The 25,427-nt window shown below is 36.4% G+C and overlaps 1 protein-coding gene across 2 annotated transcripts in view; it reads right to left on the reverse strand.

Annotated features, from left to right (window-relative positions):
• LOC133243836 (probable ubiquitin carboxyl-terminal hydrolase FAF-X) overlaps nucleotides 1-25,427 on the reverse strand; it is a 127,159-nt gene that overhangs the window by 54,801 nt on the left and 46,931 nt on the right. For both annotated transcript variants that reach the window (XM_061410561.1, XM_061410560.1), the window contains exons 14-22: nucleotides 24,608-24,695; nucleotides 16,599-16,941; nucleotides 15,301-15,396; nucleotides 13,976-14,187; nucleotides 12,561-12,801; nucleotides 12,098-12,247; nucleotides 11,222-11,342; nucleotides 1,538-1,668; nucleotides 1,086-1,364 (exon numbers count right to left, since the gene is read on the reverse strand). In XM_061410561.1, the coding sequence (XP_061266545.1) occupies nucleotides 1,086-1,364; nucleotides 1,538-1,668; nucleotides 11,222-11,342; nucleotides 12,098-12,247; nucleotides 12,561-12,801; nucleotides 13,976-14,187; nucleotides 15,301-15,396; nucleotides 16,599-16,941; nucleotides 24,608-24,695 (1,661 nt within the window). The remainder of the gene's footprint in view (nucleotides 1-1,085; nucleotides 1,365-1,537; nucleotides 1,669-11,221; nucleotides 11,343-12,097; nucleotides 12,248-12,560; nucleotides 12,802-13,975; nucleotides 14,188-15,300; nucleotides 15,397-16,598; nucleotides 16,942-24,607; nucleotides 24,696-25,427) is intronic.

Genomic DNA, 25,427 nt, shown 5'->3' on the forward strand with positions numbered 1-25,427 from the left:
TTACTTACACAAATTTTAACTTTTTAAATGAAACTTTCAAAATTATACAAAAACAGAAAGTATAAATAATCTTCAAGTGCCAATAAATTACAAACAAAAAGCCAATCTTGCTGCCACATCACCCCAGAATTATCTGAGAAAATTCTAGACATTCTATTTCAAAAGAATGACTTAGCATATGTCTCCTATTTTTTAAAAACCTCGTGTTTATTTTAATTACTTATTATTTTTTCTGGCTGCCCTGTGCAGCTCGAAAAATCTTAGTTCCCTAACGTGGGGCTGAACCTGAGCCCTGAAATATAAGTACTGAGTCCTTACCACTGGACAACCAGGTAATTCCTAATAACTCTTCTTTTAAACAAAACCCCAAATACTAATATCTCATCTAAATAATAAAAACCAGTTTGAACATAAAAAATCTAGTGATTATTTAAATTTCCCTGGTTAAGAACTAACTCATTTCTAAACGAAAAAATCTATCTCTAAGCCACTTTTTCTTGAGCAATTTAATCAAGTCATCACTCTAATGTGAATTAACTCAATGAGAAAGCATGACACTTTCAACCTCTGCACTAAATCTCATGTCTTGATTTGCTTTAAGGATGGTACCGGCATAAAGAGTCTTTGGCAGTCATTGTGGTTAAACCGGTTGGTGGGAAGAGAGGTGGGCAATTTGCAAAACAAATCTTTTCTTTTATAACCACTTGTCTGTATATGCCTTTCAGGTACAAGGTAACAGAAGATGAGTGTGAAGTTTTTATGAGACTTAAAGGAAAAGTCAATACTTAAGGGTAATGAAATATCCTCTTTGGTTAGTGTAATCAGTACATATCATTCACATTTTGGGACTTCCCTGGCAGTCCAGTGGTCAGGGTACTATGCCTCCAATGTAGGAGGCACAGGTTTGATCCCTGGTTTGGGAACTAAGATCCCAAACGTTGTACCTCACAGCCAAAGTAAAATTTACATTTCAGTATAAATAAAACAATAGATTGAACTGAACTTACATTCTGTACTAAGACTCACTGAAGGGTCTAATTTTAAAAATTAAATCCTAAACACAAAGCATTTCAAAAAATTATTACCGGTGTTATGGGATCTGCACCATCTACAACTGGCTGACAAGCTTCTGCTATAGCTCTAACATGGCCATAGCCTACTGCAGTTAACAAGAGTTTGGCTATTTTAAGACCACTGAAGTATGCACCCCTTCGTGTTTCCATATCTGTATTTGGCAGGAAGTTATTTTTGGTTAGCATACTCAGTACAAGGGATAAGCCACCACTTTTCAAGAAGTGAAACTGAAAGTCACAAGAATCATCTGCCAGAGGCATATCAGCAGGCATTAACAAGGCATAAACAACCTGAAAAAGAGAAGGGGTGGGGAGGGACAGAAACTGTATTAAATATGTCTTAAATAATTTGTAATTTCTATTTCCCTTACTGTTGCTAAGAAATTCGTAACCATCCCCAAAATTACAAATGATGACATCACTACATGATGAAAAACTCTAATTTTGAAAAGGAAAAAACCAACCTCTGTTAGATACAGGACTCGGGAAGCAGAAGGACCAAAGAAAAGTGAATCAAGAGAAGGTCCAAGGTTATTTTCTCCAAGTTTTGCCTGGTCCAAACAAACAGCTCTTAGTTTTTCTACTGTTGTGCTATCTGTAAAGAAAATAGACATAGACTAAAGTAAAATATAATTATGTTGTTAATATTTCATATTCAATATACTGGAGTATTAAACTGAAACATCTATGAATTCAACAAAGTTGAACTGTTAAGTTCAAATGTTACAAGACATAACCAGATCTGGACTGGTTAATGATCAACCAGGGCTCTTTGTCACCTCAATATATGATGTGAACAGCTGCTACTGAAAGAACTCAAATGAACATCTCCTCCTTCATCCACTGGAAACAGAAAAAACAAAAACAAAAAAAACACAACACTGAAAAGGAATTAGTTCTGCTTGAAATATAAACAATGCAAGCTCTGCTCATCGAGGTCTAAATTACTTATCTCAGTACATTACGCAAAAACTTTTAGCTTCAAGGGGAGGTGTATGTTGAAAAGAAAATGGCCAAAGAAACGATTATTTTCTAACATAAGCAGAAATAGGAAAAGCTATTTATTTTCTTTTGTCATATATAAAGATATGAAGCTTAAAAACAATATACACAATGAAAGATACACTAAAAAGACAGTGCCCTCTTTGAAAAAAGCTTAGCAGCAAATCTGCATGACCTTAGATTAGGACAAGTGACAAGAGGAAAAAAACTGATAAACTGGACTACATGAAAGGACACTATTTAGACAGTGAAAAGAATATAAAGACTTTAAATTACATGATTTAATAAAGGATATTTTTCAGAATATATCAAAAACACTTATGAAACAATAATAAAAAGACAAATAATCCAAATAAAAATAAGCAAAGATTGTGAACAGACATTTCCCCAAAGATATGCCAAGTGTTTGTAAGTAAATTATTAGGCATCAAGGAAATGCAAATCAGAAAAAAAACACCACCTTCACACGTTGGTGAAAATGTGGATAAACTGGAACCCTCATACCTTATTCTAGGAATAGAAAATGTACCATATATTTTACCACAACAAGGAAACCAAAACAAAACTAAGCAAATGATTTTGAATAAGTGATTTGGGGGGGAGGGGGCGGCACATAATGAGTTGATATTAACAATGCTGCTCAGTAGTTCAGGGAAAGGCAATGTCAAGTTTGCAGTGATTAAAAAAAAACTGACTACTTATTAGGTTGTTTGCATTATAAATAAAAATGTTAAAATAAACTGAGAAAACTAATACAATAAGAGTAAAATCTAATAAAACAATCAGAATAATATTTAGGAGGAAAAGTCTTAAAAGCTTGTGAAAAGAATAAAACAGCTTGCAAAAATGGAAGATGTTTAAAACCTAGGTCATTCATTCACTGCACTGCTCATTAGCAAGTAGTTTGTGTTGAAAACACATGAATTTATCAATGTACTATTAAGCAGTAGTGTCAATGGTGAATTTCATTTACTTTCACGGACTTAACAGTCTTTATAAACTTTTACTGGAAATATAATATGGGTATTCTAATTTGCCCTACCATATAGCAGTTCAGTGTTTAAGCAAAATAGTAATGTTTTTACTGTTTTACTAGTAAAGTGATTTTTGTTAATGCTCAGGGTAAAAAATAGAAATTGTTTGAACAAACAAATATTCTCAAACACTAAACAAAACCACAGACTGGTTCAGAAATTTAGTTAATGCTGCAAACCTGATGTTTCTTAATGAATTTAACCCACAATTACAAAACAGTGCTAAAAATAGTGCAGTAAAGTCATTAAGATACCAACTATGTGAACTATGGAAGTTCACCTTCCACACCTGTAGGTTTTAGCATTCAACTGTTTCAAGAAATGTGATCCAACAATACAAAAACAGAAAACAAAATCTGAAAAACAACCGAAGACTTCACTGTTAAGACTCAAAGCTTCTACAGTTAATCCCTAGTCAAGGAGGTACTAAGATCCAATATGGACACTGAGTGGATAAAAAAGCAAGCAAAATAAAAACCCCTACATGGTTCCAAAAAGCAGAATGTGAATTGACCATGCAATGAGTACTACAGTAAAACCAAGCAAATTAAGTGCTCTGTAAGCATACTCTTCCACAGTCTACCACTACTTCAAAGACCCTCAGTTTCTATTGCTTGTACACTGCCTCAACTCTCACTTCACATCTTTGTTTGTTGTTTGTGTTGGGCATAGTTTGTTTCTGGGAAAAAATGGCTCTCAAGTAATTAAGTTATCAAGCAAACTGTTAGAGGCTAAGAAGCACAAAGTGCTACCAACAAGAAAATAAAAAATTTTAGCTCTTTGCTCTAAGGGCTATAAAGTTGTTACAAACAAACTGAGCATTCACACAATAAAGCAGAAAGAAGCTGAAATCTCTGTTAGCACTACACCTACACTGGCTAAGCTGGTCTATTTCATGGTTATCTTCTTGCAATCACTGGCAAAGCATTAAGCATGTGGCTAGATATGTTAGACCTGACCAAAGGAAAACCATACACAAAAAAGCTTTTAGCACTCCAGAAGAACTAAGCGGGTTCCGAAGAACAAGAGGAAAGAGTTCAAAGCTAGTAAGGGATATCAGATAATCTATGCAAAGCACTACAGCCTGAAGAACTTAAACATCATGTGATAATTGGCATGGATGATGCTGACAAGAGTATCATCATTTGCAGAAGGGGTTAAGGAATTCATGGAAGAAAATGGCTACATTCAGAGCAAGTTTTTTTGTGATGAAACAACTTCGTTTCAAAAAAAAAAAAACATTCAACTGAACTTCTATTCCTCAGAATACCAAGCTAAAGTTCAACACCTGGAAAGATCACATTACTTCTTTGTGTGTGGCAATGCAGTGGGTTGCATGATCAAGCCAAGCTTCCTTTGCTGAGGAAACAATACCCAGCACTCAAAAACAAATTCAAGAATGTCTAGGGCTAGCAATCCCACTGCTAGGCATACACACGAAGGAAACCAGAATTGAAAGAGACACATGTATCCTATGTTCATCGCAGCACTGTTTACAATATCTAGGACATGGAAGCAACCTAGATGTCCATTGGCAGAAGAATGGATAAGACAACTGTGGCACATATACACAATGAAATATTACTCAGTTATTAAAGAGAACACATTTGAATCAGTTCTAATGAGGTGGATGAAACCGGAGCCTATTACAGAGAATTAAGTAAGTCAGAAAGAAAAACACCAATACAGTATATTAATGCATACATATGGACTCTGGAAAGATGGTTACAATGATTGTATATGCGAGACAGCAAAAGAGAACAGATAAAAAGAGAAGACTTTTGGACTCTGTGGGAGAAGGCAAGGGTGGGATGACCGGAGAGAATAGCACTGAAACATGTATATTACTGTATGTGAAATAGATCAGCAGTCCAAGTTTGATGCATGTGACAGGGTGTTCAGGGCTGGTACACTGGACAACCCTGAGGGATGGGATGGGGAGGGAGGCCGGAGTGGGGTTCAGGATGGGGAACACATGTACACCCACGACTGATTCATGTCAATATATGGCAAAAACCATCACAATATTGTAAAGTAATAAGAGGGGCTGGGGCTTAGCTATCTCGTCCTCAAAATGACTTCACAAGAGCTTCATTATCGAGGTGAAGAAATACATCATGAGGAGAAGCCATCCTTCAAGGTCCTCCTAACAATGTTTATAACCACCCCTAATCTAATCTCTCTGCATCAGGTGAGACTGGTGTTCCTGACTCCTAACTCTATGTCACTGCTGCAACCAACAGATTAAACAATTCATCAAATGTATCAAGGTGATTTATACTTCATCTTCAGGAAATTCATGCCACTCTTCAGGCTAAACTTCCCTGCAACATCATGAATGTAAAAAGCGTCAACTGCAGATGCAACTGTGCTTACGAAGTTACAGACTACTGACGCTTTACAGCCCAAGACAATCAGTGGACCTCAGAAATCATTATGAGATGAAGGAAGTCAATTATTTCAGGGGCTTCCTCACTCGTAATGCAGAAGTCAAGAACCCCTTGCAACAACAAAGTCCTACTGTATACCACAGGGGCCTTATTCAATATCCTTTGGTAAACAATAATGGAAAATAATAATAATAATAAAGAATACCTTGAATGTTCCAATGTATCAATAAGTTGGGAGGTTCTTCCTAGGATGACACAGGATATCTCTGGGGAACAGATTAAAGAGTACAGACAAATTTGTACCAATAAGCCAAGTTCAATCGCTCAGTCCTGTCCAACTCCTTGAGACCCCATGGACTACAGCATGCCAGGAAGGATTCTCTGTCCAGCATCAACTCTTGGAGCTTACTCAAACTTATGTCCATCAAGTCAGTGATGGTCATTCAAACATCTCATAGCGCCTTCAATCTCTGCCAGCATCAGAGGCTTTTCCAATCAGGTTCTTCCCATCAGGTGTCCAAAGTATTGGAGCTTCAGCTTCAGTCCTTCCAATATTCAAGATTGATTTCCTTTAAGATTGAATGGAGTGATCTTGCAGTCCAAGGGACTCTCAACAGTCTTCTCCAACACCACAGTTCAAAAGTATCAAATTCTTCAGCACTCAGCTCTCTTTAAAGTCCAACTCTCACATCCATACATGACTACTGGAAAAACCACAGCTTTGACTAGATGAACTTTGTTGGCAAAGTAATATCCCTGCTTTTTAATATGCTATCTAGGTTGGTCATAACTTTTCGTTCAAGGAGCAAGCATCTTTTAATTTCATGGCTGCAGCCACCATCTGCAGTGATTTTGGAGCCCCCTAAAATAAATGTCTGTCACTGTTTCCATTGTTTCCCCATCTACTTGCCATGAAGTAACTGGACCGGATGCCAGGATCTTCATTGTCTGAAGATGAGTTTTAAGTCATTTATTTTTAAATGCTGAGTTTTAAGTCAACTTTTTCACTCTCCTCTTTCACTTTCATCAAAAGTCTCTTTAAATGTTCTTTGCTTTCTGCCATTAAGGATGTATCTGAAGTTATTGATATTTCTCCCAGCAATCATGATTCTAGCTTGTGCTTCATCCAGTCCAGCATTTCTCATGATGTACACTGCATATAAGTTAAACAAGCACTGTGACAATACACAGCCTTAACGTACTCCTTTCCTAATTTGGAACCAGTCTATTGTTCCATGTCTGGTTCTAGCTGTCGCTTCTTGACCTGCATACAGATTTCTCAGAAGGCAGGTAAGGTGGTCTGGTATTTCCATTTCTACTGTTTTGTGATCACACAGTCAAAGGCTTTGGCATAATCAATAAAGAAGTAGATGTTTTTCTGGAACTCTCTTTTTTGAAGATCCAGAAGATGTTGGCAATTTATCCCTGGTTCCTCAGTGTCTGAATCCAGCTTGAACCTCTGGATGTTGTTGGTTCATGTACTGTTGAAGCCTGGTTTGGAGAATTTTGAGCATTACTTTGCTAGTGTGTGAGATGAGTGCAATTGTGCAATAGTTTCAACATTCTTTGGGATGGCTTTTCTTTGGAACTGGAATGAAAACTGACCTTTTCCAGTCCTGTGGCCACTGCCGAGTTTTGCAAATTTGCTGGCATATTCTGTGTAGCGCCTTAACAGTGTCATCTTTTAGTATTTCAAATGGCACAAATGGAATTCCACCACCTCCACTAGCTTTGTCCATGGTGATGCTTCCTAAGGCCCTCTTAACTTTACATTCCAGGATCTGGTTCTAGTTGAGTGATCTATACCCTCGTGGCTATCTGGGTCATGAAGATCTTTTTTTTTTTTAATAGTTCTGTGTATTCCTGCCACCTCTTCTTAATATTTCTGCTTCTATTAGGTCCATATCATTATTCTCCTTTACTGTGCTCATCTCTGCATGAAATGTCCCTTGGTATCTCTAATTTTCTAGTTGGAGATCTGTCATTTCTACCAAAAAGGAACTCAAAAATCTGCTAACATCTTCTACAGATAATGATAATGAGGCAGAAGATTTAGCAGAAACAGAACCATCTTCTGGACACTTGGAAAATGAAGCAGGTTTTTACTAGACAACAATAGTTTACCCTACCTTGCTTTATTTTACTTGCTGCACAGTTCAAAGTCTTAAGCATTGGACCACAAGGGAAATCCCAGGCACTGACTGTTTTAAAAAAATACAGTCCTCAAATACAATCCTTCCATAGAGGTTAAGGAAGCCTCCATGTCACCCAAAGTAGAACAATATGAGTTATAACTACTGTTAATTTGCTTGATTGTCCAAATAAAGAAGAAAAGAAACAGCTTCTTATGTCAATGTTTGTAACTAAAGCACCTATAGTTATGAAGCCTCAACCTTCTACTCTTAAAGATTCTTGTCTTTAACTATTGCTGATCCTGACAATAGTGTATGTGATCTTCAAAATCTCAGAGTTTAGAATCTGAACCCGGTCCTTCCAATATATGATCCTTTAATATATATCAGTGATTGGAGTTACCCTGGTGTTGAACCCCTTAACTACAGTGTCATACATCTTACTCCTCATGACATCAGGTCTGCAGGCATGTATTGTCATGAACACTGTCATCATTATCATTACAAGAGACTTAAAAAAGAAAAAATTTTTGAGAATGTTAACACAGCATATGTTTGTATCATAATGGTGGTAGATGATGCAAGTTTGTGATTTTCTTATACTAAAATTTTGTATATATACTTTTGCTTTAAATACTGTTTTGTTCAGTTAAGTTTTCTTCCAGCTCAGTAATAGCAATTTGTAAGTGTAAGAAAGGTTATTGTTAGGGTCTAAAAGGGGTTTCACAGTGTATTATTTAAAAATGGTCCATTGTGGTAACCTGACAAAAAATGGATGAAGTCACAGTGGCCACAGTACCCTAGTGGGCACCCTGTTTTTTCCTTAAAGCAATAGCCTGTTTTTCTCTGCTGGTGCTAGTTTATCAAGACTACATGACCAACCGTGAGACACCTCCAATGGGCGAAGGATAAACTAAGCCTTTCAGGGCACAATTTCCCATTGACAGGTTATAAGATGGAGAAGGAAATGGGAACCCAATCCAGTATTCTTCCAGGAAAATCTCTTGACAGGCTACGGGGTCACAAAGAGTCGGACACAAGTGAAGCGACAGAAAACACACACACACACAGTATAAGAAGGGTTGGCTGTAAAGGGTCACACACACACACACACACACACACACACACACACACACACACGTTATAAGAAGAGTTGGCTGTAGGGTAAGCACTGGATTCTCACTCAAGTCAGTCACTTTCTCTCTGCTTGTAATAAATCTTTCTTTGCCTGAATGACCAGCTCACTCTCTTTTTCTCTGCGCTCGCCTTACAGTTAGTTATGTTATTGCCTCTGTTTACTATGCAGTTAGACCTACTATCTATAAAGAACAATCACAAACTTTTCTTGTCATTATTCACTAAACAAAACAAGGTAACAACCATTTACAGCTTGTTAAGTATTATAAGTAAGGTAGAGATTATTTAAATTACAACAGATATATTTTCCAAACTCAAATTACAGTTCCTGCTGCATTTCAAACCTTGAAGTAGGTACAAAGGAAGCTCCATTATTTCAAAGTGCAATGAACAATGCAATTGAAAAGCTTCCAATCTAGCCTAAAATTCAAAGTGACTAAACTGCAGTGCAATGACATAATAAAAATCGAATATTAAGAGAAAAATTAAGGACATATAAATGTCTTTTATATATGCTCATGGAACAATGACCAGTAGTACCTGTTTGTGTGAAAATCATGCTAAAGATAAAACCACCTGTATTTTAGAGACAAGCAATAACAAATGAACATTTGCAACTGATTTGATAAAATGGAACACAGACTTTGAACTTCAACAAAATATTATAATGCCCTAAAAAGTTCTATGACTCTTATCAGGAGACCCATATCATAAAAACTGCACTATATGATTTTTAGCTTGATTGTGCTAATAAAAACTTCTCTGATAATTTGTTTTCTTTTATTTAAGTACCTGCATGGTATCCTTGATTTTATCTACTGGTCCACAAAACCTAACATATTTGCTATCCAGTCTTTAACAGGAAAAGTTTTCTAATCTTTACTAAAAATTTTACTAGAATAACTGGTGCATTTTGAATGGATACAATCAATTACATGATGAAAATATGGCTGTTAATTTTCTGCTTTACATTTTTAATTTTCTATTAGACAACAGACTGTATTTGAGGGAAATCACAATATCATTTTGGAGAATAACAAAATATCATATTAATTACTCTCATATAGTTAAGAAATACAAAGTTTTTTGTAATATACTTCCTAATTTTCTGTAACTTTGTGATTTTCTCCCAGTAATAATATACGGTTGATTTTACAAAACATTAGGCTTAGATGAACAAATATTCTATTACGGTAAAAACACACGAAAGTGTTCATAAAACAGAACTCTAAGAACAGAAAAAAAAAAGATAGTGAAAATGTTACAATAAACTCAAAAAGTCAATTCGGAGTTACATCAATGTAACTTTCAAAAGAAAACTGTAATTAGCCAAAATATGAAAATAGATGCAGTAAATCCCACAGGACCTTCTGATGCAGAAAACATTTTCAAAAGCATAAATAAAACAATGCCAAAAATATTAAAAATTTCCAAATCTCTCATGTGTGAAGTAAGTAGTTAAATCATCTGACTGACCAAGTCCACTAAGCAATCACCATCAATGAAAATAAAACAATTCTTCCTAGCTGTTAATCTTCTGCTTTACATTTTAAATTTTCTAATAGACAATAGACTGTCCTTATTTGAAGTAAATCACAGTATCATTTTGAAGAATAACAAAATATCAGAATATAAAAAATCTGAATATAAATATATAAAATATCAGAATATTTAAAAATTCTATAAAGACAAGCCATCAGATCTCAACTAAAAGGCAAAATAAAAAAAGGCTTCACAGAAAAAAACATTGACATAATATTGGCTTCAGTCTTCCTGATGGTCAATAGTGCATGAAATTAACTATGGAACAAAGTTTCAACCTTTAATTCTATGCTCAAACAATTACAAGTAAAATAAACAAAAACACTATAATAGATGAGAGTTCAGTTAAAACACTAGAATAGATGAGAGTTCAGTTGCATTGAGAAAAATAATTTTTGTATGTTAAAAAATTTGCTTCCCATATACCTTTTTTTGTTTGTTTCAGAAGGTTATGTTTCAGCAAAATGAGAACTAAGTGTGAAGACAAAGGTGTGTACCAGATGGTCTATCATACAAAGTTGTATAAAGAAGTCTGAGAACAATAATGATATCCAGGAAAAATAGACTGGAGCAAAAGAAAAAGTAAGAAACAATACATCTAACCATGTTGAAAATTGTTTTAAAAAATTACTGAAGGGAATGTGGAAGATTTAATAAATCTAATAATAAACAGAAGAGAAAATCAAGCAAATAATAGGGAGTGAGTTGAAAAAAATATTGTTTTAACTATATGCCCTTAAATATTTTAAAATGGTTCACAGAAAATTCCTCATCAGCAATAGTATGAATGTACATGATCAACACTATAGACTACACCACAAGATATATATTTAAAAAACAGTATTGTTTATTAATTACTTGTCAGCATTAGCAATAGGGTGTGGAGAGAAGTGGGGAGATATTTTTCTTACCCATTGGCATAAGTTTCATAAGTATTCTGGCTCCATCTCTAAGAGGTGGTATATTCAGATTGCTACCTAAGTCAGCAACTTGCCAAAGGAAAGAAATGTACCTGGGATGTTGTGACATTATCTGGAATACAGAATACGAAAAGTATATACCTACATATTAGGTCAAAAAATGTTGTTATTCAAAATTAACCTATACACTTTCCCAAAATAAGTTTTCTACTTATAAATATCATCCTTTTGCATATGCCATCTTTACTATCTGAAACTGCCGGCGTTCCTTATCTTTTCAATTTTACAAATCCACTGATTCTTTGTAATGAAAATACAATCATTTATTAAATAAGCCTTCAAAGCTTCTTTGAATTCTATACAGTTCTCAAAGCTAATTGTAGAAAAGACACTTCATCCTTCAGGGGTAACTACTACAGACTAAATTCCTAATCTAACTGTTGCAAGGAGTCAAATTCCTCTTACACAGAAGTGGTACTATCCCAGGAATAATTCTTATGAAAGAGGGGCAGACAAAGAGTGAGACAGGGCTGTTCCTTCAGATGTAATATTACTAAGAATCTGAAAATAACAGCAGATTATATGTTTCTGTAAAAATGATTCAAAGGAAAAGCTAATATTTTCTAGAATATATGTTTAGTATTATACAACTGTAATCTTTCTTTCCAAATATAATTCTATATCCATAAGGAAATTTTATTTTAAAATCCAAAGCCAAAAAATTCAACAAGATATTAATATTTAACTGTATATTTATTAGACATTTGCCCAATCTAAAAAACATGTAAACTTGTTAAGAAAGCAGCCATTCTATACATTTCTATTATCAAAGAAGAGTATAATGCTTTACATACAATATCTACTTACCACCCCAGGCAAACAACTTTCCACTTCTTGTTTAGGGCCATCACTGTAACGCTTACAATAGTTCCCAGGAGATCCAGTTGAGGAATCAGAAGAACTATCAGGACTGGAAGGCATATTGCAACTTACTTGTGTAAGTTTGGCCGTAATTATCTGAAAAATGACAGCATGTATAAGTACACAAGAGAATGGAAAATACTTGCACAAAATATAAACTATATATCATGAAGCTAAAAAATATTTCCTGCTTCAACTTTAAACAATTAGAAAGTTAAAATAAACACTTAGCAGTTACCTACTCTACAACACTACTGTCAAGACATCCATCTTACATAAGGTTATAACCCAAACACCTAACAGAGAAGACTACACACAACAATTAGATGCTAAATAAATATTTACGAACAAGTGAAAAACAGCCTCCAGTTTAATTTTGGGAGAGTATTTGAAACTTATATGTACTTACTGATTTGTCTTTTAAGTTCAGCTGTCCAATTAGCTTTCTGTCATCTTCAGAATCTATTAATTCACCACCCACAAAGAGTTCAATTTTTGTATGGGCTACATTTGCCTTAATACGATTGAGAATACATCGTCGTACTGAACCAACAGTATCATTTGTATGAGACCATATATCTAAATCATCAACCTGTCTGCCATGGTTTGGAAACCGAACTATGAGAGACAAATGTTTACCACGGAATGCTCTGTGGGAAAAAAAAACAGTAATGTTTAGGAGATGGTCAGAACAAAAATTTGAGAATTTAACATTTTCTTACTAAGATGAAGATTTTGATTTTAGAATACAGAAAACAACAATTTTATGTTTAATTATTAACACTGTAACTAATCTTGAAAGCACAATGTGACTACCCTTCATTGTTATTAACCTCTGTCTCTATGGCTGCAGAAAAAGATATCTACTTAAACTATAATACAGACAAAAATAACACATCAGTTAATTTTAAGCTATAAAAGCTCACTTCACCAGGAATATTTTTAAATGTGGAAGAGATACGCTTAAGCTTGAGAGTGTAAACAAAAACATTAAAATGGATGTTTCCACTAAAAAGAATTGTTAAAAATTTACCCCCAAATATTTCTTAGTATATTCTCTTCCCACAGGTAAGACAGAAAATAAAAATCACATTAAAGTAGTTATTTTACATTTTTCTGTTGAAAAATGTTCAGTTTTAAAAAATCTAATGATACTTATCCTACAAACTTCCTCAAAACTAGAAATGCCATTTAAAACATTATTAAGTAGTTTAGTATGTTTATTTAATGTATAACATATCATTTGTATCCTGTAATTTGTAATATATTAATTCATAATTATACTGAAATGATTTAGTGAATTATTTTATGAGTTTCTAAATTTAGGAAAGTTTGGTAAACACGATTTAAAAATATTCTTTGTTACATTTACATAAGCAGCTTTAAAGATTTTTCTTTTTGGTCTGGCTGTGCAGAATATGGAATCCTAGTTTCCCAACAAGGGTGTGAAACAGAGCTCTGTGCACTGAAAGTAGAGGTTTAACCCCCTGATCGCCAGTGATGCCTCTAAAAAACTTTATTATTAACACTATAAACAAATAATATCAAAATAAAAACATCAACTGCCAAAACCAAGGCCACACTTTACAGATGCTAATAGCCTGGAAAACAGCACCTCTCCAAAATACAACTTACAATTTTCTATTTAAAAAAAAAAATGTCTGTAAGATCCAAATAATGTTTTTGAAAGGCAGGACACTGACCACCAGAAATAAATTTTTTGTTTATAGTCTTTTTAATCTATATGTCATAACTTTCCCAATTAGCTAACTAATAAATACAAATAACTTCAAATTAACACCAAAAGATCAGTTTTTTACAAACCTTGACATAGGTAGAATTGTTCTTTCCTCATGATAATCACTATCACATTCATTTATGTATTCCCTTAAAACAGTCAATACTCGAACCATTCGAACAGCTTCCTGTTTTGTACAGTTAATGCTGTCTTTGTCACCATCCAAAACACACAATGTATCATATGAAGCTTTCAAACGATCAAAGCAAGACTGAATAAAGTCCTCATGGATAACCACCTACAAATAATGAGCCAAATAAAGACGTTAAACTGCTTCAAAATATAAAACCAAATGACATCAATCCAATTAAAGACAATAAAATTTCAGCCTTTCAGTTCAGTTCAGTTGCTCAGTCGTGTCCGACTCTTTGCGAACCCATGAATCGCAGCACGCCAGGCCTCCCTGTCTATCACCATCTCCCAGAGTTCCCTCGAACTCAGGTTCATCAAGTCAGTGATGCCATCCAGCCATCTCATCCTCTGTTGTCTCCTTCTCCTCCTGCCCCCAATCCCTCCCAGCATCAGTCTTTTCCTATGAATCAACTCTTCACATGAGGTGGCCAAAGTACTGGAGTTTTAGCTTTAGCATCATTCCTTCCAAAGAACACCCAGGGCTGATCTTCAGAATGGACTGGTTGGATCTCCTTGCAGTCCAAGCGACTCTCAAGAGTATTTTCCAACACCACAGTTCATAAGCATCAATTCTTCGGTGCTCACAGTCCAACTCTCACGTCCATACATGACCACAGGAAAAACCATAGCCTTGACTAGATGGACCTTTGTTGGTAAAGTAATGTTTCTGCTTTTCAATATGCTATCTAGGTTGGTCATAACTTTTCTTCCAAGGAGTAAGCGTCTTTTAATTCCATGGCTGCTGTCACCATCTGCAGTGATTTTGGAGCCCCAAAAAATAAAGTCTGACACTGTTTCCACTGTTTCCCCATCTATTTCCCATGAAGTGATGGGACCAGATGCCATGATCTTTGTTTTCTGAATGTTGAGCTTTAAGCCAACTTTTTCACTCTCCACTTTTTCAGTCTTTAGGTAATTCCTAATCACATCATGTATTAATCAGCAATAAAATACAAAAGTAAGTTGATAACAAACAAGTATAAACCAACTATGAAAAAAAATTTGGACTGAATGTCAAAGCAAGTATTTTGCTTGTCTCAGCAAACAATAATAAATCATCATAGTCAAAATTATCCTAGCCACCTAAAGATAATTATCAAGAGTTGGCCTTTTGTAAGGGACAAATGTACATTAAGTACTTACATTGAAAAGACTCTACTTAACACAGTTACTTTTCAATTTAACTGTAATGGAAGTTTTTATGCATCTCAATCCTCACCTGATTGACCTGTAATCTGGGGCCAAGATTTGTATATATTTCTTTAAGGAGATCTATAGCTCTGCTGGCAATATCATCATTACTCTGAATTACGACCTAGATCCAAAAATTGAAGTAATTAGTAACATTCAAGATATATTTTCATTTGGTACTTAAATTCAAATGCTATCAATGTTTTAAAAGTGTATAATCTAAGACTAAATTGCTTTTGATATGCAACCCAAATAAAATTAAGTGACAAAATTAAGCAGAATATTAATAATGAATATAAATGAATTTTCTCAAGTAATTTGCTTTAAAAGTAAAAGTGTATACTTTAATCAATATTACGTAATTCTGCAATTTGGCAGCCAGGCTATGAGATTTTCAAGGAGCAATTCAAAGAAGCTAAAAATTTTCCATGAAAAATCATTTATCACAGAAAACAATTCTGTCAACTCCAGAAACTTCTGAACATCTTTCTCACTTATATAACTGTATTAGAGATTTTCACAACATGTTTAATTTTTATTTATTTGGGTGTTTCAGGGCTGCCCCTTTGAGAAGTTCGGGGAGGCAAAAGGAAAGGAATAGAGGGAGACTGAGTCAAAAAACCACTAATAAAAAAAAAAAATACTAATATTAATGAAAGACCAAACACCTTATTTTGCCTAGGGATGAGAAATGAAACGAAATCCCCACATACAAAACACAATATAAGCTGAAGTATAATAGCTTACATTTCGAGATGGTAATTAAGATTTAATTATCAAGATGGAAAAACCCTAAGTACAATATAGCATTTTCTCCTAGGTATTTAACTATATCACAAATCAAGCAATATCATGAAGTTACTACTGACTTCTTCCAACTAACAGTCCTCTTTTCTGTCCTTTATTTGTTTTGGCATTAAATGTACAATAAGCCCTAAGATATAACTATTAAGAAACATAGCCAATGACCTTTTCAAAGAGAATGTGAAAGATGTGCAGGTAGGCAATGGTTACTCTACTTGCACACATCTCAAATAATTCCAAACACAAAGATGCATTGGTGGTGACAGCGGGGAGCGGGGGTGAGAGGTAAGGGGGAGGGAATATGAACTCAAAAATATTGGCAAATAAAAATGATTTAACAAGAACTTAAGGGTGAACAGCTCCCACCCAGCACCTTCCTTCTACCCCTCAATTCCTAGCACAAACACCAAAGAGAATAAATATACATAAATTAAAAGCAAAATTATGACTCCTCAATTACATTTTCTAGGAGCCACCTCATGTACAATGTTTGTAAACAGGGGTTCCTACTCCTTTACTTACTCTCCAAAGGTAGTCTAATCCTATTAGTTCCAAATCATCCATCATATAGGCTCTTCTTTTTGTTACTAGTTTCCCTTCTCGACAATTAACAGCTTTGAAGAATCGTTCAAAACATTTCATTCCATTTTCAGTTAACAGGAAAGGATCAAGTTGAAGCACATTACTTTCAAAGAATTCCTTATTAATATCAGGATCTAAGTCTGGTTCATCCCCCATTAACTTGGAATACCACTTAAAACAGGCTTCACGATCACAAACATAAACTGCGTTCTCTGCTAAGCATTTCCATATTTGTTTTGCCTGAGGCGCACAAAGCCACAGCTGGCCATCCTTTAATAAAAACCTTGGGGAAAAAATGAGAAATCAGTAATTAGTTTATAAAATTTTACCCTCAAATACAGTTTATTGCAAAGTATTTTAAATAATTCATTTAGCATAATCACATTATAATTACAGCTTAAAAAGGCATCTTTTCAAAAACACTTATATTTTAACCACATCTCTGGCAATTATTATCTAACAGACATCTATTTATTGGCCAACTACAAAGCTCCAGGAACTACGCTAAATGATTTCATCTAAATACAGAAGCTTATTCCTTGTTATGAAAGCTCAGACTTTGAAGCCACATCCTAATTTAGCTTATATGGTTTCAGTGCAAAAGGAGATATTACACATGAGGACTTTCAGCTAACTGCTGTTGCTAAGTTGCTTCAGTCGTGTCCAACTCTGTGCAACCCCATAGACAGCAGCCCACCAAGCTCCCTGTCCCTGGGATTCTCCAGGCAAGAACAATGAAGTGGGTTGCCATTTCCTTCTCCAATGATGAAAGTGAAAAGTGAAAGTGAAGTCACTCAGTCGTGTCCAACTCTTAGTGACCCCTTAATGTTATAAAAAAGAAAACTCAAAGCTTTTTAATTTCTTAAAATATTATACTGAATACCTGCACACAATAAACAAAACTACTGACATAATTCAACCTTATTTCTAGCTCAGTAAGCATTAATGTGTTTGTGACAATTCAAGATGTCCTCTGATGCTTTTCGGTTGTGTGACTGTTAGTTTCCATTAAATGACAATGAAGCTGATAATTCTCAGATAGTGTCTTTTGTCATTTGAGACTCTTAGTTTTTTTTAGAACTTCTCTACTATGTCTTACTTCTCTAAATGACAGTGAAAGAAATAGAATCTGAATTTAATCTGAATAATTTACATGTCATTCTTAGTTAACAAATGATGGCTATGATGGCTTCATATTCAACACAACATGGTGATTCATTTTAATGTTGGTGGGTTTCTTCTTTTGTGTCTTAATCAGGTCTTCAAAATATCAGTAATTCTAGGTCTGAGTATGAAGGTATCCTTAAGTTTTTAATGCTACCTAATCCCTCTTAAAACACCTTTCTATTCCAGTAAACCTAAGAGATACAGTACACAAACATTAATAATTTTACCCCAATACAGGAGACAATCTCAATGAAGTGGCAGTTTTTTTCCTTGGATGTTGCCATGGGGTGGGGGTGACAGTGGGTTTAGAATCACTTTAAATAAATATTATCAGATCTGATGACTATAATTTTTCCTAAGACGGAATATGTAATGACTTGCATCTGGGGAGATAATATTCTTAAAGGTAGTGTGAAATGAAGTATTTCCAGCCACATTGGGAGGCAAGAAATATCAGAGTCATCAGTGATTTGTGGTCTCCAAATATGAAGGTCAGCAGAACTTCCATAGGATTAGGGGAAAAGAAACTCTTGGAAGCCACAAACAAAACTTTGTGTTCCAGGGTAAAGGAGCAGTGACCCCACAAGCCAGACTTGCCTGTGGCGCTAGGGAATCTCCTGCAGAAGCGTAGCTCAACAGTAGACTGCTGCAGGGTCAGGGGCACTAGCAGGCAACAGTCCTCAGAGATGCTGCAGCATGTGGGTCTAAGTCCTTGGGGAGGAGGCCTCCTTTACAACTACCATAGAGCCTACAGCCTAATACAGAAACTGCAAATTCCATGACTGGACTGTCTCAGGCCAAACTACAGCATAGCCCCACCCATACGCAGAAAACTGGACTACATTTTACTGAGTAGGGCCCTGACCACCAAAGGAAGATTTAGTTTTCCCCACAACCAGTCCCTCCTATCAGGAAGCTGACACAAACCTTTTATCTTATGTATCAGAAGGCAGACAAAAGAAGCAAGAATAAAAATCTCCATTTCCATAACGCAAACCATGATAACAGAAAGCTAACCAAAAGGATAACACAGATCAAATTCCTGTGTGAAAGAAAATGAGTGTTGCTCAGTCATGCCTGACTCTCTACAACTATACAGTCCATGGAATTCTCCAGGCCAGAATACTGGAGGTGAGTAGCCTTTGCCTGCTCCAGGGGATCTTCCAAACCCAGGGATCGAATCCAGGTCTCCCACATTGCAGGCAGTTTCTTTACCAGCTGGGCCACCACGGAAGCCCTCCCACATTGCAAGCGGTCTCTCTACCAGCTGTTCAGTTCAGTTCAGTTCAGTCACTGTCGTGTCTGACTCTTTGCAATCCCATGGACTGCAGGCATGCCAGGCCCCCGTGTCCATCACCAACTATCGAAGCTTACTCAAACTCATGTCCATAGAGTTGGTGATGCCATCCAACTATGTCATCCTCTGTTGTCCCCTTCTCCTTCAGCCTTCAATCTTTCCCAGCATCAGGGTCTTTTCAAATGAGTCAGCTCTTTGCATCAGGTGGCCAAAGTATTGGAGTTCCAGAACATCAGTCCTTCCAACGAACACTCAGGATCGACCTCCTTTAGCATGGACTGGTTGGATCTTCTTGCAGTCCAAGGGACTCTCAAGAGTCTTCTCCACACAGTTCAAAAGCATCAATTCTTTGGTGTTCAGCTTTCTTTTTAGTCCAACTCTCACATCCATATATATGACCACTAGAAAAACGATAGCTTTGACAAGACGGACCTCTGTTGACAAAGTGATATCTCTGCTTTTGAATATGCTGTCTAGGTTGGTCATAACTTTTCTTCCAACGAGTAAGCATCTTTTAATTTCAAGGGTGCAGTCACCATCTGCAGTGACTTGGAAGCCCAAAAAAATAAAGTCTGACACTGTTTCTCCATCTATTTGCCATGAAATGATGGGACTGGATGCCCTTTGTTTTCTGAATGTTGAGCTTTAAGCCAACTTTTTCACTCTCCTCTTTCACTTTCCTCAAGAGGCTTTAGTTCTTCTTCACTTTCTGCCTTAAGAGTGGTGTCATCTGTGTATCTGAGGTTATTGATATTTCTCCTGGCAATCTTGATTCCAGCTTGTGCTTCTTCCAGCCCAGCATTTCTCATGACATACTCTGCATATAAGTTAAATAAGCAGGGTGACAATATACAGCCTTGATGTACTCCTTTTCCTATTTGGCACCAGTCTATTGTTCCATGTCCAGTTCTAACTGTTGCTTCCTGACCTGCACACAGATTTCTCCAGAAGCAGGTCAGGTGGTCTGACATTCCCATCTCTTTCAGAATTTTCCATAGTTTATTGTGATCCACACAGTCAAAGGCTTCAGCATAGTCAATACAGCAGAAATAGCTCTTTTTCTGGAACTCTCTCTCTTTTTTGATGATCCAGCAGATGTTGGCAATTTGATCTCTGGTTCCTCTGCCTTTTCTAACTCCAGCTTGAACATTTTAAAATTCATAGTTTGCATACTTTTACGGAGAAGGCAATGGCACCCCACTCCAGTACTCTTGCCTGGAAAATCCCATGGACGGAGGAGCCTGGTAGGCTGCAGTCCATGGGGTCGCTAAGAGTCGGACACAACTGAGCGAATTCAGTGCCACTTTTCCCTTTCAGGCACTGGAGAAGAAAATGGCAACCCACTCCAGTGTTCTTGCCTGGAGAATCTCAGGGACATGGGAGCCTCGTGGGCTGCCGTCTCTGGGGTCGCACAGAGTCAGACTCGACTGCAGTGACTTAGCAGCAGCAGCAGCAGCATACTTTTAAAGCCTGGCCTGGTGAATTCTGAGCAATACTTTACTAGTATGTGAGATGAGTGCAACTGTGTGGTCATTTGACCATTCTTTGGCATTGCCTTTCTTTGTGATAGAAATGAAAACTGACCTTTTCCAGTCCTGTGGCTACTGCTGAGTTTTCTAAATTTGCTTGCATATTGACTGTAGCACTTTCAGAGCATCATCTGTTAGAACTTGAAATAGCTCAACTGAAATTTCATCACCTCCATTAGTTTTGTTCATAGTGATACTTCAGCTGCCCCACTTCACTTTGCATTCTAGGTAGGATGTCTGGCTCTAGGTGAGTGATCTACTAGCTGGACCACCAGGAAAAGTCTTGTGTAACTCAATGTAACCAAGATTCATCAAATTCAGGACCATTAAAGACAGATGAGTCATGACGGAGGGTTCTGAAAAACTGGTCTACTGGTGAAGACAATGGCAAACCATTTCAGTATTCTTTCCCTGAGAACCAAAGAATAGTATGAAAAGGCAAAAAGATGAAACGGGAAGATGAGCACTCCGCAAGTTGGTAGGTCTCCAATATGGTATTGGACAAGAGTGCAAAAACAGCTCCAGAAAGAATGAAGGTCTCTAATATGCTACTGGACAAGAGTTGAGAAACAGCTCTAGAAGAATGAAGACGCTGCGCCAAAGCAGAAATGAGACCCACTTGTGGGTGCATCTGGTGGTGAAAGTAAAGTCCAATGCTGTGAAAAACAATATTGCATAGGAACCTGGATTGTTAGCTCCATGAATCAAGGTGAATTTGATGTGGTGAAAAAGGAGATTGCAACAGTGAAGACTGACATTTTAGGAAACAGTGAATTAAAATGGATGGGAATGGGTGAATTTAATTCAGATAATCATATGTTTACTACTGTGGGCAAGAATCCCTTAGAAGGAATGGAGTAGCCCTCACAGTCATCAAGAGTTTGAAATGTAGTACTTGGGTGCAATCTCAAAATTGACAGAATGATCTTGCTTTGTTTCCAAGGCAAACCTTTCAACATCACAGTAATCCAAGTTTATGTCCCAACTACCAATGCTGACAAAGCTGAAGTTCATCAGCTTTATTAAGACCTACACGACCTCCTAGAACTAACATGAAAAAAGAGATGTCCTTTTCATCATATGGGATTGGAATGCAAAAGCAGGAAGTAAACAGACACCTGGAGTTAACAAGCAAGTTTGGCCTTTGAGTCCAAAAATGAAGCTGGGAAAAGGCTAACAGTTTTCTCAAGAGAATGCACTGCTCATAGTAAATACCAGACACCACCATATGGTCAATTTCAAAATCAGACTGATTACATTCTTCGCAGTGAAAGATGAGGAAGTTCTACACAATCAGCAAAAACAAAAGCTGGAGCTGACTATGGCTTGTATCATCAGGTCCTTACTGCAAAATTCAAGCTTAAATTGAAGAAAGCAGGGAAAACTAGGCCATTCAGGTATGACCTAAATCAAATCTCTTATGATTACATAATATGGGTGACAAATAGATTCAAGGGGTTAGATCTGGTAGACAGAGAGCCTGAAGACAGAGGTTCGTAACATCACATAGAAGTTGGTGATCATTTCATCCCCCCAGAAGAGAAATGCAACAAGACAAAGTAGTTGTTTGAGGAGGCCTTACAAATAGCTGGGAAAAGAAGAGAAGTGAAAGGCAAAGGAAAAAGGGAAAGATATACCCAACTGAATTCAAAGTTCAGAGAACAGAAAGGAGAGATAAAAACCTTGAAGGGCTTCTCAAAATCCTTCAAGCTAGGCTTCAACAGTACATGAACAAAGAACTTCCAAATGGACAAGATTGATTTAGAAAAGACAGAGGAACTAGAGATCATATTACCAACATCTACTGGATAACAGGAAAGGTAAAGGAAGTCCAGAAAATCATCTACTTCTGTTTCAATGACTACGCTAAAGCCTTTAAGTTTGTGGATCACAACAAGCTGTGGAGAATTCTTAAAGAGATGGGAATACCATACCGGCTTACCTGCATCCTGAGAAACCCGCATGCAGGTTAAGAAGCAACATGTAGAACCAGATATGAAACAAAGGATTAGTTCAAAATTGGGAAAGGAGTATGCCAAGTATGTGTTCTATCACCCTATTTATTTAACTTATATACAGAGTATATCATGTGAAATGCCTGGATGGATGAAGCAGAAGTTGCAATCCAGACTGCTGACAGAAACATTAACAACCTCATATATGCAGATACCACCATACTAATGGCAGAAAGCAAAGAGGAACCAAAGAATCTCTTGATGAATGTCAAAGAGGAGCGTGAAGAGGCTGGCTTAAAACTCAACATTCAAAAAACTACTAAGACCATGGCCTCTGGTCCTATCACTTCATAGCAAACAGGTGAGAAAAAAACTGGAAACAGTGGTAAGACTTCATCTTCTTGGACTCCAAAATCACTGTGGACGGTGACTGAAGCCATGAAATTAAAAGACACTTGCTTCTTGGAAGAAAAGCTATGAGAAACCTAGAGACTGAAAATATTAAAAAGCAGAGACATCACTTTGCCAACACAAGGCCATATAGTCAAAGTTATGGCTTTTCTAGCAGTGATGCCTGGATGTGAGTGCTGGACTGTAAAAGAGGCTGCAGAATTGATGCTTTTGAACTGTGGTGCTGAAGACTCTTGAAAGTCCCTAGGACTGCAAGGAGATCCAACCAGTCCATCCTAAGAGAATCAACCTTTAGTGTTCCTTGGAAGACCTGACAACTGAAGCTGGAACCAATATTTTGGCTACCTGATGCCAAGAGCCGACCTCTTAGAAAAGACTCTGATGCTGGCAAAGAGTAAAGGCAGGATGTAAAAGGGACAACAGAGATGGCTGGATGGCATCACTAATACCAACAGATGTGAATTTGAGCAACCTCTGGCAGATGGTGAAGGACAGGGAAGCCCGCTGTGCTGCATGCAGTCCAGGGGGTTGCAAAGATTTGGACATGACTGAGTGAATGAACAACAAATTTGAATGAGGGTTCCCAAAAGGAAACACAATGTCTACAATATAGCAGAAGCAGCCATCTGCCATACCACCCCTTAATATGACAAGAAATAGGATTTGGCCCCAGATAGCTGAGGTGTGTGTGAAAGGAATGAATTAAATGAGTTCAGAGGTTTGCATAGGTTGATACCTGGTTTTCCTTACTACTTAGCAAGCACTGATGTTCAGACTGCCCACTCGCTTTACTGCAAACATATACAGCCTGACCCCATCTCAGGCTTCCTCAGAGCAGTTTTCTCAGGGTTACTTAGAGCTACAGAATCCTTAATCTTTCCACCAAATAAAGTAACTACTTTCAGATTGTGACTAATTTTTCAGTCAGCAGTAGCCACAGACTGACCTAGAAAGTAGGTATGCAAATAGAAATATTTTCCCATAAATAACTACATGGTTTGTTAAAAGAAATACAGCATGTAACATTATAAATCTAAAGAGAAAACTACTAAGAGTAAATATATATTAAAATAAAAAACACAAGCTTTTATGAAAAACCAAGAACCTGTGTATACATAGTATTAAAAGCCAAACATTACTGAGCAAATTTAATATTAGCTTTGGCTTAAAAAACAGGCTATTTTTCCTTATTCCCATCTTAAATAATTTTATTATATACAGGCTTATTTCACCTTTATCAGTTACTATTAGTATAAACAAAGCACACACATATACCAACCATCCTGTTCCTTACTGCCCATGACAGCAATAATGAAAATATTCCCTGGCTGATTGTTTTCCTGTCCAATACGGTCAAAGTACGATAATACATGAAGAATAAAATCTAATTAATAATAGAAATAAGCACCACTCTAGTAATGAACACACAGGCAATGTTACATTACCTATTATTGGCCATGGTTCTTATGTGGGAAAATACTCAGAGAGTGAAATAGCTACTTAAAAAAAAGACTCAGCTGTGAAGAATACTGTCATTGCATTCCTCATATGTGCCTTATAAGAAAACATCACTAATCATATAAAACTAACCTAAGGAAGTTAAGCCGTTCTTGAACTTCTTGAACATGACTGTATCTACTTCCAAGCCTCACAGTTTGTGGGTCATAGTCTTCATGGTCTGCAAATTAACAAAAATTTTGTATTATACATGCATATCCGTATCACTGTTGACTTTAATCAAAAGAGTTAAGAATCCATTAATCACTTATTAATAGGCAATAGGTTTCAGATATATTTAAATATATCTGTTTTCCCCACAAAAATAAACTGCTGCTTTTTACATAGCCAAAAGGAAAAGTGTTATGTGTTCAATGTGGTATCAAAAATAATTTTTCAGCACAGTAGTCCTCTACTTTTCATATATATTAAAGCAATTCTGTGAGAAAATTCTATGACTTTATCCCCTTAACTCTCCCTTCTGTTATATAATAACTGTAATTGTCGTATGTGTGTGTATGTGTTAGTTGCTCATATCCAACTCTTTGGAACCCCACAGACTGCATGCAGCCCACCAGGCCCCCTGTTCATGGGATTCTCCAGGCAAGAACACTGGAGTGGGTTGCCATCTCATTCTCTAAAAGAATTAAAGAAAGAAAGAAAGTGAAGCCACTTAGTCATGTCCAATTCTTTGTGACCCCATTGGCTGTAGCCTACCAGGCTCCCACATCCATGGAATTTTCCAGGCAAGAGTACTGGAGTAGGTTACCATTTCCTTTTCCATATTTTAGCATACACAACATCAATAAGAGCATTAACCAAACAAAGAAACAGTTGTTAACAGCATCTGATAAAGTTAACAATTACCTTAATCATCAGACTATGAATGCCTAGAACATAAGATAAAATAAAA

Source organism: Bos javanicus, chromosome Y (genome assembly GCF_032452875.1).
Source record: "Bos javanicus breed banteng chromosome Y, ARS-OSU_banteng_1.0, whole genome shotgun sequence".
Lineage (NCBI taxonomy): Eukaryota > Metazoa > Chordata > Mammalia > Artiodactyla > Bovidae > Bos > Bos javanicus.